At 46.7% G+C, this 17,575-nt stretch overlaps 1 protein-coding gene and 2 long non-coding RNA genes across 7 annotated transcripts in view; 2 read left to right on the top strand and 1 right to left on the bottom strand.

Moving 5' to 3' along the window:
* The window catches only part of EPB41L4B (erythrocyte membrane protein band 4.1 like 4B), a 132,583-nt gene extending 117,945 nt beyond the window's left edge, over nt 1-14,638 (bottom strand). For all 5 annotated transcript variants that reach the window (XM_081885836.1, XM_081885838.1, XM_081885837.1 and 2 more), the window contains exon 1: nt 14,387-14,638. In XM_081885836.1, coding sequence (XP_081741962.1) covers nt 14,387-14,623 — 237 coding nt within the window. In that variant the 5' untranslated portion in view covers nt 14,624-14,638. The remainder of the gene's footprint in view (nt 1-14,386) is intronic.
* On the top strand, nt 117-2,148 carry LOC309355240. The gene is made up of 2 exons (XR_014162470.1): nt 117-531; nt 1,565-2,148. It is a non-coding gene; the product is annotated as an uncharacterized lncRNA (long non-coding RNA).
* A 438-nt stretch (nt 14,639-15,076) lies between the features above and the next one.
* Nucleotides 15,077-17,173, top strand: LOC309355235. The gene is made up of 2 exons (XR_014162465.1): nt 15,077-15,172; nt 16,136-17,173. It is a non-coding gene; the product is annotated as an uncharacterized lncRNA (long non-coding RNA).
* Nucleotides 17,174-17,575: the final 402 nt, after the last annotated feature.

Raw genomic sequence — 17,575 nt, 5'->3', positions numbered from 1 at the left:
GTGGTATATCTCTGGTGAAACCATCCCTGCTTGAGTCCCTCTGTCTCCAGCGCCTAGCGCACCGAAGGGACGGTTTCACCAGCGGTATATCACACTCTGCCCTGGCTGTGTCAGGGTGCTGCTAGCAGCTCCCGGCTAGTTGCCCAGGAAAGTAGAAAGACAAGGCAAAGTTTCTTACAGTCCTTTTTTATTTCAGTCTTTACAGAGAGAGGCTATAGAACCCAACCTCTTGGATAATGGCGTTGCCCCGAGTAAATCTCCACCCCCTTCTCTCCCACTTCCTCATTCGTCACCATCCTCTCCTCTATGGGTGCTGCTACGTGCCCTCTGTCTTTGAGCTCTTTGCTCTCCTACTTTCAAGGCTCGCCGGGTTCTGGGAGATGGAGGGTCTGGAATGCTTTCTAATGGCAACATGTCAACCAGTTGCTGCTCTGACTCTGCCTGCTCCTCCTCTCCCATTACAGTGGCACCTTGGTCCTCAAACAGCTTAGTCGTCAAACAACTTGGAACCCAAACACCGCCAACCTGGAGGTAAGTGTTCCAGTTTGCAAACTTTTTTGGGAAGCCGAACGTGCTCCAATTTTGAGCGCCATTTGCAGGCGGTTGTAACTGTCAGGGCAAGGGTAAAACAGCTCCACTCACCCGCCTGCTCACGCCGCCTGAGAAGTCAAAACTTCCCCTCGTCTCCCTTTCGGGCGCCTCTGCCCTGCTTGCCGCATCCTGTCAGGGCAAGGGAAGGATGCCCGGCGGTGGCTTGTCCCAGGCCAGCCCCAGTGCTGAGTGCAATCTAAACTCTCTTCCTCTTCCTCCTCCTGGGGAGGCAGTCTCCAACATTCCTCCTCTGCCCAGTTCCTGACAGGCAGAGGGAGAAACAAGCAGTTTTTCAGAGCCCCCGACCCTCCACCGGCTCACACAAGCCAGCGGCTTCATTAAGCTGGTCCCCCTTCCCAGCTGAGAGAGCCCCAAACCCGCTCCTGCTTGCACATGAGTAGGAGTGGGATTGGGGTTGCAGCCTTGCTTGGAGTCCACCCTCTCGGTGGAAGGCAGCCAGGTGATGTAGGGGCTCTTGGATGCTGCTGGGGGGTCTAGTGCTCACTAGCAGCCTCCAGCAGCCCCTCTCCACAAGGCGCCTTCGCCCAGGAGGGTGGGCTGCGTCTTTCCTCCTGGGGTGAATGAACCCCCCTCCCCAGGAAAGAGGCAGAACCCACACAGGCAAAGGCTAAGGCAGTCAAATGCACAGAGCCTGTGTGCTTGGCTCTTGCCACCTGGTCGTCATCGGGGAGTGGGAGGCGAGTGGACAAGGTAGCTCGCCCACCCCCCACATCAGCGAACGCGGAGGGAGTCTGGCCAAGGAGCCCCAAGGTCCTTGCTGCTCAAGTGCAAGCAGCAGGGAAATCTGGGCTGGCTCCGTTGGGGACAGGAGCTCTCCCGCCCCTAGTGGAGCCTGGCCAAAGAGCCCTGAGTCTCCTTCTGGTAATGCACAAGCCCTAAGGCTGACTGAGGCACCTGCCTTGGGCAGTGGAATCCAAGGGGCACCTCTGAGGGCATGCACCCATCTCACTAGATCCTGCCAGAACCCAGAAGGGATGGCTGGTTCCCCCTAGAAAGCCTTCTCCAACCTCCAATTGCTCCTATTGTTGGACAACAGAAGCTCTTCTTGGCAGCACTGACAGAGAGAACAGTAATTTGGCAGAAGCTGGCGGTCCCTCGAAAGGATGGAAAAGAAGAATAACAATGACCTACGTCTTAAGTGGTAGAGTGACTGTTCTGTTCTTTCTAAGAAAACAATGATATGCCATGGGTTAGTAACTACATCATCTGCAAGGGATTACTAGTCTATTGATTCAGAATATTATTTCATCCGTGCACAGGGCTGGAAAATGTCATCCTCTAACCTTGGGCAAGGTTCCACACAGAAAGGAGTTGAAGTAAAAGTATAGTTTGCGTATTACATTCCAAAACATACACAGTAAAAGCCTTCAGTGTGAATATACAATTATTTAGATCACCTTGTTGCATGAGTCATGTACAGCAAAGCCATTAAAAATAAGATTTACACTGTCAAAATCTTGCCCAAAAAATAGTAAAATGAGTCTGTATGCTACATGAAAATACACCATCAAAATATTAATAAAACTGATACAGGAATGCTGTCACGTGCTTGTATGAATTAGGTAACAATTAAAGCTAAGCCAAATGATGGCTTAGTCAATGCAAATGAATGGGTTTCCAGAGAGGAAATTTCCTCCTCGCTGGCTCTCTTGCTGCAGCACTGCACTGAACTCAGCTGCTGTTTAGCTTAATGTGTCATCTGAACCCAGCCTTGTGGTGTGCTGTCCCCCAAACAAACCACAGGACAAGCCTTGGTGACACCTTGTGGTTTGTCTGGAAGAAAGCTAAACCATGAGCCTAAGCTTAGACGATATGCTAAGCCAAACTGTGGCCCCGCACAGCAGCAGCAGCAGGACCAGGAAGGAGCAAAGAGCCCACAGCCTTCCTTCTGGTAGCCTACAGCATATGTGCTCACTGTGGACTGACTTAACATTACATGAATTCCAGTAAGAAACAGAAAAAGGGGGAAATGTTAACTTTCCCCTTGGAAGTTGTTCATTTATATGTTGCTTTCTTACCTGCCTGGATCTGATAGCATTAAAACTGACCAGTTAAAAAAACAAACAAACATATGGCTCAAATGCTAACCCCATTATAACAAGCATTATCCCTTAAGAATATTGATCAGAGAATGAGATACCTTGTTTTTTACTTAATTTTATACCAAGTGGCTTTGTTACAAATAACAAAACTTTGTCTGATTCTCCCCCAAGGATTTGAGGACTACAGATATTAATAATTATATGAAAGCAAAATAGTTAACAGCAGTCATTGGTAACAAGGCAACGCTGCGAATTAACCCAAAACATCCTGGCACTGGTTGGCTAATCAACACATGCAATAAAAATCTGTAATCTCATTTCAAACCAGAGGAGGCAGCACTGAATTTCACCCTGGACTCTCTCTAGGCTGCTCCTGTTGCGCTGCCTTCTTGTTAAGGGTCCCACAGAGAAGTATCCTTATAAGGCTGCCATGCACCCCCTCTAAAAAGGGAAGGGAGTCCAGCATCAGAATTTTGTTTCTTACCACAACTATAAGCTTAAGATACAAGGTTAGTAAGGGAGAGACATTTTGGCACCTGAGGCAAGCCACAAAATGACACCAACACCCATCAGGGAAGAAGCAGGGAATGGAGATCTACATTGGGAACAAGGCAGGAATGAAACCAACCTAACCTGATGCTTGAAATGGGGATCAAAGGCCGTTGGGCGGGAGGAAGAATCCGCTCTGCATCACGCTGGGGAGGGTGTGCAGAGCCCAGCAGACCCCAGAGAGCAGCCCGGCCCGCCACTTGCTTCCTGGGGGCGGGAGGAGACCAGCAGCACCTCCTATTCACCCAGAACAGAAGCAGCATTGGCAGGGCTACAGAGGCCCCATCCTCCAACATGTGTGCCCCAGGCCTCTGCTTTTATCATGGCAGTGGCAGCAGCAACAGCCAATGCATTCCTTGGAAGCTGGATCTGCTGCTCCTGTGGATCCTGCCACCCGAGGCAGTTTCTTCACCTTGCCTCATGGGTCAGCAGGCCCTGAAGGTTAGCCAGCCAATAATGTTCCTGCATGTAACAGCACACTTTTGGGGGAGAAACTAAGTCAGCTAATTATGAGATATTAAATGAAAACAGGTACTGACCAAATATATAAAAACTAAGAAAGTTGTCCATAGGAAAATACCATGATCCATAGTTGGACAAACTATGTATTAGAATCAACCAAAGTAATTGCAAAACAGTTAGCAAGCTTTCAGGTCCCAAACTGTGTTTCAGTGGCAGGGCACTTACATCCCATGCTTGTATTCAGTAAACTGCATTATATAGTTAGCAAATTCTAAAGGACTCACTTCACACATAAAAAATTAGGGCAGCAAAAAACTAGGAAACACCTGTCACCATATTTAAAAGGTACAAAATAAGATCCTGCTTACAAAGCACCTCCTAAGGATTTTAACATACTCAGCAGAAGCCTTTTAGGATGAAAACAGAGGAAGGAACAAGTATGGCAAAAATAAGGATAAAGGTTTGTTGAAAAGATCCTGAAAATTCAGCCAAATTTGCCAACTTTCACACACCTCAAATAGCCCTCTTACAACCCTGAGGGAGAGAAAATGAAAGTAACTTGCTTTCTATTTGCACACCTAAGTCCTGGATGCTGAAGGGCAACTTCCTGAATCATGCAAACATTCCACACACTGCAAATAGCAACAAAAACCATGACAGATGAGCAAGTTTCTGCAGCCTGACAGTGCCTCCTGAGTTTCGCTGACTCCCGGAAAGCTGTCTTGCCTCATTTTAACATATCTTTTTTAATTTTGTTGTTGTTGTTTAGTCGTTTAGTCGTGTCCGACTCTTCGTGACCCCATGGACCAGAGAACGCCAGGCACCTCTGTCCTCTACTGCCTCCCTTTTTAATTTTAAGAGGAAGCAATTGCAACGTTTATTCATATCTGAAATGCAAAAGGTTCACTGAACTCTGAGGGCAAAGTTCATGGTTTGTAAACATGTTACAGAAAATACTTCCAACATGTTGAACGCACTTATACATATGTAGCACTGGAAATTGCACTGAATGGATTTTTAAAGAACTAAACCTGCAAAATAACTAATTTGGTTGGGAGGCAAAATTTTAATTAGTAGGGCTGCAATAAAATGCATTTTTTATTTTTGAAGCTACTTTGGTGCTGATGCTACTGTAATAGGGAATTTAAAAAGAAAGCATTCTACATCATTTATTGCAAATGGTGAGATTTAACATTACTGTTAGCTTTGCAGTTCCTCCAAAATCTAAGAAGCAGGTCTATACAGTAGTGAGGTATGAATATGCATATGTAAATTTAAACAAACTAATTGATTAAATGGTAAAATGACCAACCTAAATGTCTTTAAGTAATGGTACAGCCTTGATTTTAACTCCTTGAAAATGTTGACTCAAGGTTCCCACATGAACAATGTTTCATTATGATATCATCTTCCCATTACAACATAAAACTATCCAGAGTCTAGCGAAATGCCATTATGATTTTAAAAAGCAGTCGTTCTCTGAAATGCACTTTGCTGTTGTGAGACGAGAGAAGCATTATCATGAAATCTGAACAATAAAAGGGTCCTTTACTTATTTAAACCTGACAGTGCACTCTAGAAGGTCCATGAAGCTAGTCTAATGCTAACCTAATATTGCAATTTTCAGGCTATTGGTATGCTTATAAGCAGGCAGGCAGTGTCAGGACTGCAGCCAAAGAGCAACAGAATTTAAATTAAATTCTCTGGTGCTATAAGGAGTAGCCAAGATCCAAGCAGGGCAAATGAGTTTAAAATAAACTACTAACCTGGACTGAAAAGTTCAGCATCTACATGAAGCAGTGGTTCTGCTCCTTCCTCCTGGGCCGTGTTCAGAAAGTGGTGGGGGGGATGAGTGTTCAGACCCCTGGGCTCTCACTTGTGGGGTGCCTCAGGGTTCCATCCTCTCCCCCATGCTTTTTAACATCTACATGAATCCGCTGGGAGAGATTGTCAGGGGGTTTGGGCTGGGTGTTCATTGGTATGCAGATGATACCCAGCTCTACCTCTCTTTCAAATCAGAACCAGTGAGGGCAGTGAAGGTCCCGTGTGAGTGTCTGGAGGCAGTTGGAGGATGGATGGCGGCTAAAAGGTTGAGGCTGAATCCTGACAAGACAGAAGTATTGTTTTGGGGGGACAGGGGGCAGGCTGGTGTGAGGACTCCCTGGTCCTGAAAGGGGCAACTGTGCCCCTGAAGGACCAAGTGCACAACCTGGGAGTCATTTTGGACTCATAGCTGTCCATGGAGGTGCAGGTCAATTCTGTGTCCAGGGCAGCTGTTTACCAGCTCCATCTGCTACTGAGGTTGAGACCCCACCTGCCTGCAGACTGTCTCACCAGAATGGTGCATACTCTGGTTATCTCCCGCTTGGATTACTGCAATGCACTCTACATGGGGCTACCTTTGAAGGTGACCTGGAAACTACAACTAATCCAGAATGCAGCAGCTAGACTGGTGTCTGGGAGCAGCCATCAGGACCTTATAATACCAGTCCTAAAGGATCATCACTGGCTCCCAGTACATTTCGGAGCACAATTCAATGTGTTGGTACTGACCTTTAAAGCCCTCAATGGCCTTGGCCCAGTATATACCCCCATCATTCAGCCCAGACACTGAGGTCCAGCTCTGAGGGTCTTCTGGCGGTTCCCTCACTGTGAGAAGTGAAGTTACAGGGAACCAAGCAGAGGGCCTTCTCGGCAGTGGCACCCTTCTTTGCAATGCCCTCCAATCAGATGTCGAGCAATAAAGAACTACATAACTTTTAAAAGACATTTGAAGGCAGCCCTGTATCAGGAAGTTATTAATGTGCAACATTTTACTATGTTTTTATATGCACTGCAAGTCACCCATAGTGTTGGGGAAACCCAGCCAGATAGGCAGGGTGACAACAACAACAACAACACAAAGTACAGATGTTGGGGGGGAACTTCTATCTGAGAGCCTGAAGTCAGAGTTTACATCATTCGGCAAGATGGACAAACAGTCTGATCTGGTAAAGGCAGTTTCCCAGGCCTGAAAGGAGAAAAGCATCTTCACCAAAGCAACAAATGGAACCAGTGGGTTACTAGCCTTAATGGAGAACCACTTTGCTCACTTCATGCAATCCAAACATCATAGGAATAAGCATATTTTCTAGGTAACATATTTGCCTAATTGACCGCAACTGTGAAAAATGGTGAAGCATTATTTTTTTGTAGATTTGGTGGATAACGTTGTTTGAGGAGGGGAAAGCCCCAGCCTTATTTTTAAAATTAGCTTTAGGGTGGATTAGCACAGCTTGTGACCTACATGTCAAATGCAGCCCTCAAGACACGCACTGTGGCCTGCCAGGAGCTTCTCCCGCCAGGCCTTTCAAACTATTCAGTTCCAGTTCAGTAATGAGGGTGAAAGGCAACACACACATTCAAAACTTTCCCTTTGGCAGCTCAGGTACTCAAGGAGATGAAGCATTTAATTCTACTGTCAGACACAATCCAATTTTGTTCATGCGAGAGTTTCCACTAGACCAAATTGATTTGGTATACTCAAAAGTTTGATAAGGGACACAGAGCTCTACAAAAAAGAAGTATTATGTGGTAATGGGCATTTCAGAGCCACTGAAAGAAAAGCTTGCTACTCTCAACACTATAGCTGCTCCAATAAAGAGTATCCTGAGAACCTGGTTCAAATTTCACCTCGTCTTTGAACTCACTAAGTAACTTGAAGCAAACCCTCTTCAAAGCCCTCAATCCACACATAACCCTATAATCAGTGTTAGAAACTCCGATATATAAGCTAGGTGCCAAATGGCTCCTTAAACCAGGGTTACAGTCGCCAAAACAGAATGCCTCGTTGCCATTTTTGGGCCAGATGGCTCAAAAGTCATATTTTTCAATACGACTTTTTGGTGCTGTGATTCATTCTGATTGTGCAGATAAAATATCACAGACAGAATTCTACAGGATGTGTTGCTAGTGTTTGAAAATAGTCAGGATCCAAGAATCCCCAGGCATGGACCTCCAGATGGCGGAGACGTCAGGTGCCATCCTAGTGCCCAGGCATCTTCACTCAGTCACAAGGGCCAAGAGTCAGGTGAAAAAATGCACCTAGCAAATTTCAAATCATAATTCTTACCTAATGAGGTGGAAGCTGATTCAACCAGGGCTCACCTTACCAAGTGAAATGCCCAGAATATTTTTTTAAGTCCTCAAATCTCAAAGCCACACACTTTCCTGTCCCACACCTCATTCCACAATTGATGTCACTGTAGCGTGTGCCCTGGGTACTTTTCTGTCAATCTCCCATTCTATGGCTAATGAGCTCTCTGCACTAGTCAGTTAATCTCAGTCCAAAACTATTCCCAGACCAGGGGGTCATGATCTGCCCATCTGTCTCTAAGCACCAAACCCAATTTTTATCTTACCAGAAGTACTAGCTCTTTTTATCTTACTAGAAGTCCTGGATGTGTAATGTCCTCTCCTCACTGTTGTCACTATTTCAATCCAGATAATGCATCTAACAAGAACTAGTCTACTTTTCGGGTAGACCCACAGGCTGTTCTGAGCATGCTCAGAGCTGTTTCTGCATCTGCAAACAGCTCAAACTGCTAAGTATAAAATGCCAATGTTCAAATGTCCACTGTTTCTTTGCAAAGAGGACAGGGAGAGTGCCAAAAGAGGTGGAAAAGAAGACAACTTTTCTCCCAGCAGAGATGCAATTCTGGCAGCAGGGATGCTTTGGGTGCAACTTAGACTTGAGGCAAGTGCTGAAGGCTCTTTGGGGCTGGCAACCTCTTCCCAATCCCACTGGGTCCCAACAACTGCACTCACACCTAACTGTACAGAATAGGCACCTGAATGCAGAAGCAAATCCAAAGGGGTGGAAGTAATAACTGGGATCTGTAAGTCCTTGAAGTGCTTGCAGGTCAACGAAGAAGAGTTCACTGCTTCCAGGCCCTTCTTCCCAGGGCTGGCCTGACATTCTCCAAACAATAAAGTCTCTACCGGGAACTTCAGTCCTGCAGCAGGAATCCCTGACGTTTTCCGCTCCAGTCCTTGGTTCCCCTTTTCCAGCTTTCCACCAGCCTGTTTCTCCTCCGCCTCCTCCTTCTGGAAGCCTCTTCCAGCCTAGGCCTACCAACTTTATCTTTCCTCCTCCCCTCTCTCCCCTCTAGAAATAGAAAGACCAGCCTCTCCAAAGCCAGGGCTGCTGGGAAATATAGCCCCTATAAACAGCTAACTTATTAAACCTCACAATAATTTCATAATTATCTGTCTATGTATTTCTAATAGTATAACCAAATCAGTAATTTTTATATACAGTAACTGTAAAAACTACTCTGAAAATTTGTTGTTCCAAAAAATGAAACCTTCATCTAGTTGTAAATATTAAGATTATACCAGCAAGAATGAGTTTTCTGTAAAAAAATAATAATAATGATTTAAATCAAGTCTTACTGACTAGCGATTTGATTTAAATCAAATCCACCCTGGTGCTATTTGTAAAACAGCAATGCTTAAGTGTCCACTTAAGTATCTATGCAAGAGAGAAAGATAGGGAGAAAACCAAAAGTTGGCCACCACCCCACCATGAAACTCTCAGTAGACCCACCAGGACACTGACTGACCACGTCTTATAGGATTACAGGATGTACTGAAGTTCTAGGCATTATTACCATATTTTCCAGGACCAGTCTAGAATAGAGAAGCAGTATGAAGATGAGAGCCAACATTTTCATTCATGAGCTACACTCAAGTATTAACTGCCAGTGATGAGCCATTCCTAACACTTGTTTAAAATGAAATTATTTCAGACTTACACTAATTGTTCTAAAAAAAGAAAGAAGACATTGACAGATGTGTTTTAAAAAGAATTAAAGCAAGCTCATGGAAAAGGAGTGCTATTAACTATGACACCTAAATGAAATCCCTATATTTGGAGGCAGTACACCTCTGAATAGTGCAAGCTCAGGGCTGGCCACAATTATGAGTTAGAATCATAGAATTGTAGCGTTGGAAGGGACCCCAAGGATCATCTAGTCCAATCCTCTGCAGTGCAGGAATCTCAACTAAAGCACCCACAACAGGTGACCATCCAGCCTCTGCTTACAAACCTCCAGTGAAGAAAAGTCCACAACCTCCAGGGAGACTGTTCCACTGTCTAACAGCTCTTTCAGTAGCAAAATAGCAAGATGGTGTTTGGGTGTCTTTCAAAAATCATACTATATAATTAATTCATTAACAGAAATGTGGGTTTTAAGAATATGTGGACATATCTATATAAAGAAATCATAACAATGAAGCAGAGAAGCAAGCTCGTGTATTATCAGTCTATATGACTTTTTAAAAATAGGATTTCTTTGTGGTTAGCTGCTCTTCATCAAAAGACTCACATGACGCTCCTCAAGTGCTGTGAGGATGCAGTGCATTGGGGACGACATCTGAGTGGCAGCTGCCATTGACCCACCTTTATTCTGTGCTGCCCCTCAAGGATTCCTGGTTCCTGCAAGGCTGGGGGTTGGACCCCTCCCAACTCTACAATTCTGAATCCTGCTTTTATCCTCGCTTGCTTCTCACACATTCACTTCCTTTCTGTTGCATTCAGCTTTAGTCCAGTGCAGTGGCTACATTAGACTTTTTTTGTGTTCGGGGGGAAGGAATCCCTTCACAGAATTAACAGGAGACACCAAAAACTCCTCCCTCCTCCTGCTTCTGCTGGGTTAGTTGCTAGGTATGAACATTTCTCTTGAGCTGAAGGTGGGAAGTGTTGTCATGACTGCTGATGTCACAAAGGCTTTCCTCCTGAAACTAAGGGAAACAATTGTGGGTTTGGGAGTAAGATGATTCAACAAGTTCCCTGAATATTTTTCAGACTTGGAGTGCAATACTCATCGGAGTTTGCGGGTCTCTCTCATAGCTAGAGGAAGGGGCAGATTTGCAATTTTAATTTTTTGAGATAGAGAGCGGAAAGCTTTTAGCTGGCCCAGACACTGAGGCAGAAAGAAGGGTTGTGTTCCAAGTGCTCCTCTCACTTCTCACTACTCTCTAAAACAGTGAATCACATGGGATCAGGTCAACGGGAACTAATGGCTACATTTACACCCTCCTCGCCATAGGCAATCGCTCCACAGCAACAGATGAACAGACATTCGTGTCAGAATCTGTGTCGTTCGGCGTGGAAGACCCTGAGGAGTTCTAGCTTCAAAAGGCTAGAGAGTGCATCACTCCATTTAGAAAGAAGAGAGAGCCCTTTTGAAAAAGTGCACTGTAAAGACTTAAAAGCATAGGAAAAGAGCATGAAAGCATTAGGAGATCAAGACTTGAAAAGCCTGATGAGGAAACTGCCTTTACATTAAAAGGCAAGCACAATTTCTAGTAGCCTTTTGAGGTTATGCACTTCAGAGAAGAGGGAAATAATAGGTTTTTTTATTTTTAAAAAATAGCTGCACAGTAAAATGAAATGCAAGAAAGTGGGCAAAAATAAAATCAATGGATATTTTGAGCAATTCATCTAAAAAACAAAGGCCTGAAGCCAAGGATGCCCGCTTATTTCAAAGATCAGTCAATGAACTTCAACCTCCCAAATCTCTGAAGTTCCTGGTTCATGTGCAATGGCCTGGCTGTCCTTTCTCGCTCTCTCTGGCCTTCCCCTCATGCCCTTAAACTAAATTCTTCCAGAACCCAGGGCCCTCGTCTCTCATGTCTCTTGGACAGCCAGGGAACCCCTGCACCCTTCCCCCCCTTTCCCTAAGGTCCATCCATGGCAGGGAAAGGGGCCTTTTGTCTGCCCCCCCTTTATTGCATTGGTTATAGAGTGGATTACGCCTGCCAAACTGCAGACAAATAGGTCTGGGTGGGGTTACAGCAGAAGCAAATGGGATTCACTTTCCTCCATGATCTGGAGTGGGGGCATGGACTTGTCACTTACTCTTTCTGACTCAAAAACAATAAAGAGGCAGCTGAGGAGTGTATTCTTGCCTGCACATTTTTAAAAAACACTTTGCGGCAACCCACTGGCTTTCCTTCCTAGCACTTGATTGTGTCCTCCAACAGGTCTCACAGGCCTTACAACATTACATGCTTGTGATGTTGCCGGTGGAGTTCTGAAGAGTTCAGAGTTTTGTGTTGGTTAAAAAGAGCAACAATGAAATAGAGCTTTGAACTTTTTTAAAAAAAGGTATTCACCACTGTCCGTTAACTAAAAATAAAAATAAAAATCTAGAGTGCTCTGCAGACAACATTTTGGAAAGGCTCAGTTCTTACAATGTCCGCTGAAGTAGAGAAACACAGTGATATGTATGATTTGATTTGATTTCTGATTTGATCCCAGAATGACCCTATCTTCATCAGAGAAATGTTGGAAGGTATGGAGTTATCTCTGAGCTAAGGAGATAAGCTGCCCAAAGTGGATAGGGGATTGGGCACTTGGGGAAGCCCACCTAACAATGTTTAGAAAAAATAAGGATAAGATAAGAATTTGTTTGTTTTTGTTCTGTTTGTGTTTTTTAGTTGTGTTATAAACTGAATAAAAAAATTTTTAGGGGGGAAACAAAGTGGATAGGGGCAATTATTATTATGGAATAGGATGTCCCTACTTTCATCAGAGAAACGTTGGAGGGTGTGTAACCATACATCTGTTTTGCATTCCCTCTAGTAAATTATTTCTGGGCCCTCTGCCCCATAATCATTCCTTTGGGACCATTTGCCCTGCTTTAGAAGAACATATTGCCTCCTGAGTATCAGAACTAATCATGGCAGACCTAGTTAAAATAACCAGCCTAGGAATCTAAGCACAAATACTATGATCAGAAAAGAAATACTATATGCAGCAGAACTAGCATCGTATCTGCTTTCAAGGTACTGATATTTAACGCAGAAGTTTCACAATTTCTGGATATACAGATGCACCAGAAATCATACGAGAGATCTTTGTGTTAAAATCTCCAGAAAACAGGTCACCTGATTGTTCTGATATACAAATAAGTGACCTGCTGTATGGAGATTAAACACACAGATCTCTCACATGATTTCTGGAGTGTATTTTCATGCAAGACTAATACCTACTACACTGGTAATCTGGTGTATTTGAGCACTGTCCAAACCACCTTATATTTACTCCAAGGTCATTATTAGTAAAATACACAATCAGACTCTACACAAATTCATATGGAATTCTGATGACTTGGGGGTTTAAAAGAAGTTTCACCTTGCTTACATTCCATATTGTTTTAAAATCATATCTGATTTGCATTTTATTTTATTTTTACTGAGAGCAAACAGGAGCTTATCCGGCCAATTTCCGTGGCTGAATTCCATACTTTCAAAGCTACAGTTGCTCATGTTTCTTTAAAAACAATATCCAACACTTTAGAAATTCAACACACTGTAAAGGCAATTTCACAAGGAACCCAAGAAGCATAAACACAGGGAGTGAGGGGAACACCTGCAGGAAGCAGAAGCAACCATTTTGGACATGGGGAGGGGAGGGGGCTTGTCTGACCCCCACCTGACACTCATCCCCAGCAAGGATTCTTTCTATAGGGAAGGCAGAGTGGTTAGACAGTTAAGAACTGGATCCTGCCCTGCAAAGGGCAATCCTCTGCTTAGAGGCAGCCCAATCACAGGTGGAGGAACCAGGGACAGGCAGAACTGGTATTGTGAAAACTCAAAAGGCTCTTGATCCAAGGGTCAGAAAACTCTCTTCCCTGGGGACAGGGGAGTAGCCAAGGGAGGACGGGGGGCAGCTTTCCCCCCATTAAATCAAGTAAATCAATAAAAATACTTAACTGAGGTTCTGCCCCTCCCCACATATAAAGGCTGGCTATGCCCCTGCCAGGGGAAGAGGGTCATGGCCACAACTTGTAGCAGAATTTCACCAGTGCCAGGAATTCATTAGTGCCAAGTGGACAACGAAATGCGCCTGTCAAGTCGAAGATGAAAAAGAAAGAAGGCCGGTCTCTCAGGTCCCACCTGCCTCAGGTAAGGCAAAAGCAAAGAGGCACCAGCTCCCATGGGCGCAGCCAAGGAGGGGCAGGCCTTTTGTGGGGGGGTGGGAGAACCTCAGTTTGCTATGTATTTTTGTTTTTAATTGATTGGGGGCAGCTACCCCCCCGCCTCCCTTAGCCACGCCCAAGGCAGCGCCACAGGTTTGTCCCCCCCCCCCGCCAGCTACAGGTGGCTCTGCTCCCCTCCTTGGGTGGGAGGAGGAAGTTTGCAAAATGCAGCTGCGGGCGGCTGTTCACACGAGTGGACCCGGGGAGGGAACCCGCGCCGTCGGCTAAGGGGCCTGGAAACGGGCCCCACCTGCAGGGGGGGGCTGGGCTACTGGAAACACGCGGCGTGGCGGGAGCAGCAGGTATCCCTCCGGGGCTAAGGAGGCAGCTGCCGGGGAGTCGGAGGGCGAGGGGAGGAGCCGTCGGTCCCAGGCGCGCCCCCCTCGTGTTTGCAAGCCTCGCACGGGGAGGGAGGGAGGGAGGCAGGAGGAGGCCGCTGGCAGCCAGCGAACGCTTTTCCGGCGCGCAAATTGTACGGAAAGGCGACAGCCGCACGTCTGAATGCATACACGGGGGTACAAAAAAGCAAAGGAAGGCAACCGGTGCCATGTTTTAAAGACACTGCAATTTCACGTGGCGGAAGGAAGGCAAGCCTGGGGAGGGATCGTGACACGGGGGGGGGGGAGACTCCCTGCCGCCTAGGATGCCCCGAGGTCCCGCAGCCCCAGCCCGCCCTCCCCTGGCCCCACTCACCGGCAGCTCCACGCTGACCTCGGTGCCGTCGAGCAGCTGCACCCGGCACTGCAGCGCCGCTCGGCCGCCCGTCGCGCCCGCCTGGATGTGCGGAGGCGCCGGGGCTCCGGGCGCGGCCAGCGGGGCTCCGGCCGAGGCCGCCCGGGGCGCCCCGTCGCGCTCGTCTCCTTCGCCGGCTGCTCGCCCGTAGCGCTGCATCGACCGCCGGCCGAAGGTCCTGCGCAGGAACCGCAGCATGGCGCGCCTTCGCTCCAGGGTACGCGAGCGGCACTCCGGCTCCGAGCGGCCCGCCCGCCGCTACTGCGCGGACCGAGCTCCGCCGCCCGCCGGGGAGCCAGGCAGGCAGGCAGGCAGGCAGGCAGCGGTGGGCTCGCCGCCGCCGCTGGGCGGGGTCCCCGTCTGCCGCCGCCGCCGCCGCCTCCCTTCCTGCCGCAGACGGCGAAGGCGGCTGCACAAAGGCGGCAGCGGCGACCTGTGGCGGCGGCGCCGTCGCTCTGGCTCGGCCAAAGGGGGCCGCCTCCCTCGCCCTCCTCCGGGGCCGCCTGGCGGAAAGGGCGCCTGTGGCTCTACCTGCGCCGGGCGGGCCACCTGCTCCACCTGGCCTTACCTGGGCGGAGGAAGAGGGGTCGGAACAGCGGCCGAGATGCCTCGCTCCTCCCCGGAAAGCCGGCCAGGCCCTTCGGCGAGTCGGGGGCGCCCTCTCTGGCCCGCGGCGGGGCAGGCGAACGGCGGAGGGCGCGTCTCTTACTCCCAAGCAGCCTGCGGACGCTGGACACTTACTTCCGAGTAAGTTCTGGGCAAGGCCAAGCCAACGGGAAGGGGCCTGGCAACGCACGCTTGGATCTCGGCCTGAGCAACTGTTAGGGTGGGAATGGTTGGTTTGTTTTCCAGTCTGTGCTCTTGTTTTCTTTGTCACAGGATTGCAGAGGTGGGAAGGGGACCCCAAGAGTCATCCAGTCCAGCCCCTGGCAATGCAGAAATCTCAGCTATTGAGGAGAGCCCACAACTTCCCAAAGGAGCCCCTTTCACTGTTGAACATCAATGTATTTTGTGCTTCTGTTTTGTAGGAACCGCCATTCCATCCACGATCTAGTGGAGATTCCTGCATTGCAGAGGGTTGGACTAGATGACCCTTGGGGTCCCTTCCAACTCTACCATTCTAGGATTGCTATCACAAGAGCCCTGCTGGATCAAGCCAACTAGCAATCTCTTCTCCCAGGAGTCAACCAGATGCCAATGGGAAGCACACGGGCAGATCCTGAGCACCCGGGAGCCACACACACAGGGTGAGGCCAGTGGAAGGGAGTGCGAAACGAGGGTTTCTGTAAAGCACAGAACACACTGAGGCTGCACCTTTAATTGTTTCGTTTTCATTTCATTTTTAATTTGCGTACCGCCTTTTCTATCTTGCTATATACAAAGCAGTTTACAAGCTGAAGAAACAATAATATACAGCAAAGGTCATACATCTTATAATAATCCAATCCAAATATCACAATAAATATATGACTTAAAATAAACAACATTATCAAATAAAGTAATATTTAATAACCCATTAGAATATAATCGTATACAAGAAAAAAATGTCAACCTATCAGCAAATATTAGACAGAAATTCACTCTCAACAATTGCAGTAACCATTACTTAAATTATAAAATAAAGCAACAGCAAAATACATAAAATACCACAATACATAAAAAGCCATAAAGTAATGATACTGTTGTTCATTAATGGTGCCCTTTCTTTAGGTGTTGGTGTCCTAGACCAAAGCCAAACCCAGATGGAGGACCACCTTGCAGGACCAGGCATGCTGAGATGCATGTGTGAACAAAGAAGGTTTGCCCTGTCCAGGAAAGATAACAGAATATGGCTCAAGTGTTGCGCTCTTCAGCACAGAAGGCATCCATCTTAACACAGTGTCTTCTATGGTCTATCATGGATCAAAGCAGCAGAGCACAACACAGATCAGGGCCAGTTGTCTCACTTTCCTGTCTCTGTCAGTGAGCACTGCAAGTTGCCAAGTTTCTCTCTGTCCAGGGCTGTGTTTAGGAGCAAGTAGGAGTCCAAGTGACTAGCGCAAGCCACAAGGAGCAGTTTAACTCAGACTCCAGTCATGTCCATGAATTTCAGCCCTTCCAGAGAAATGAAAGGTTGCCAATGGAGAAAAGTCAAGTTCTGCACTGTTATGATGAGAGCAGACCTTGCTCTCTGCCCAGTGAGAAGGCACCTTTACACAAACCACCTCTATATGTTCCCATCACCCACCGGAGATCCTTGCAATGTCTGCCCTCCACATACAACCTGCCTTTCAGGATGGTGTGCATTTTGCAACTCTGAAAAAAAACTGGACGTATGAACTAAGTACAGAAAGTGTTAAAGGGTTGTGCAATTCATAGGGAAGGGGAAGGCTGGTGGCAGAATAGTTCTGTAAAAAACAAAACAAAACCTGATCCTCAAAAGGTTCTCATTTATGATCGCCCAAGACACCTTGGGAAGAATATACAGTGGTACCTCGGGTTACAGACACTTCAGGTTACAGACGCTTCAGGTTACAGACTCCGCTAACCCAGAAATAGTATTTCGGGTTAAGAATTTTGCTTCAGGATGAGAACAGAAATCGCACGGTGGCGGCAGCGGGAGGTCCCATTAGCTAAAGTGGTACCTCAGGTTAAGACAGTTTCAGGTTAAGAGCGGACCTCCAGAACGAATTAAGTTCTTAACCCAAGGTACTACTGTACCTGGAATGGCAGCATAGATATATTTTAAATAAAGAAAATATTGCAGCCCTTCTGTGTTCTTTGCCTCTCTTCCTTTGCAACAACCAGGCTGGGAATATATGATTTTGCAATAGCTGCAGACTCCTTTTTGCCTTCTGGAAGCCTAACAAGCACACCCTACCTCAGTATTTAAACAAAACAAAATATTAAAAGAATGCTGGATAAGAGAAGAAAGAGAAATTAATTGGGAAATGCAACATTGTTCAAAATTAGGGCAAGAAAGGAAAATTACCAGATTAGAACAAGGCTGCAATGCCTGTTGGAAGAATTGGGTTAGGTCAAGGTATACAAGAGGAGATTTCATGAAGTCAGTTTGCTAAAAATTCACCCTACTAGAGGGAGTCTACTGATCTCTCAAATAATTTGCAATACCAAATTACACCTCTATATTTAAATGAGTTATTTTCTTTA

This window comes from Podarcis melisellensis (genome assembly GCF_964234715.1).
Source record: "Podarcis melisellensis genome assembly, chromosome: 13".
NCBI classification, from domain to species: Eukaryota; Metazoa; Chordata; class Lepidosauria; order Squamata; family Lacertidae; genus Podarcis; species Podarcis melisellensis.
The sequence above is the reverse complement of the archived record's forward strand: the minus strand, read 5'-3'. Positions and strand labels throughout refer to the sequence as shown.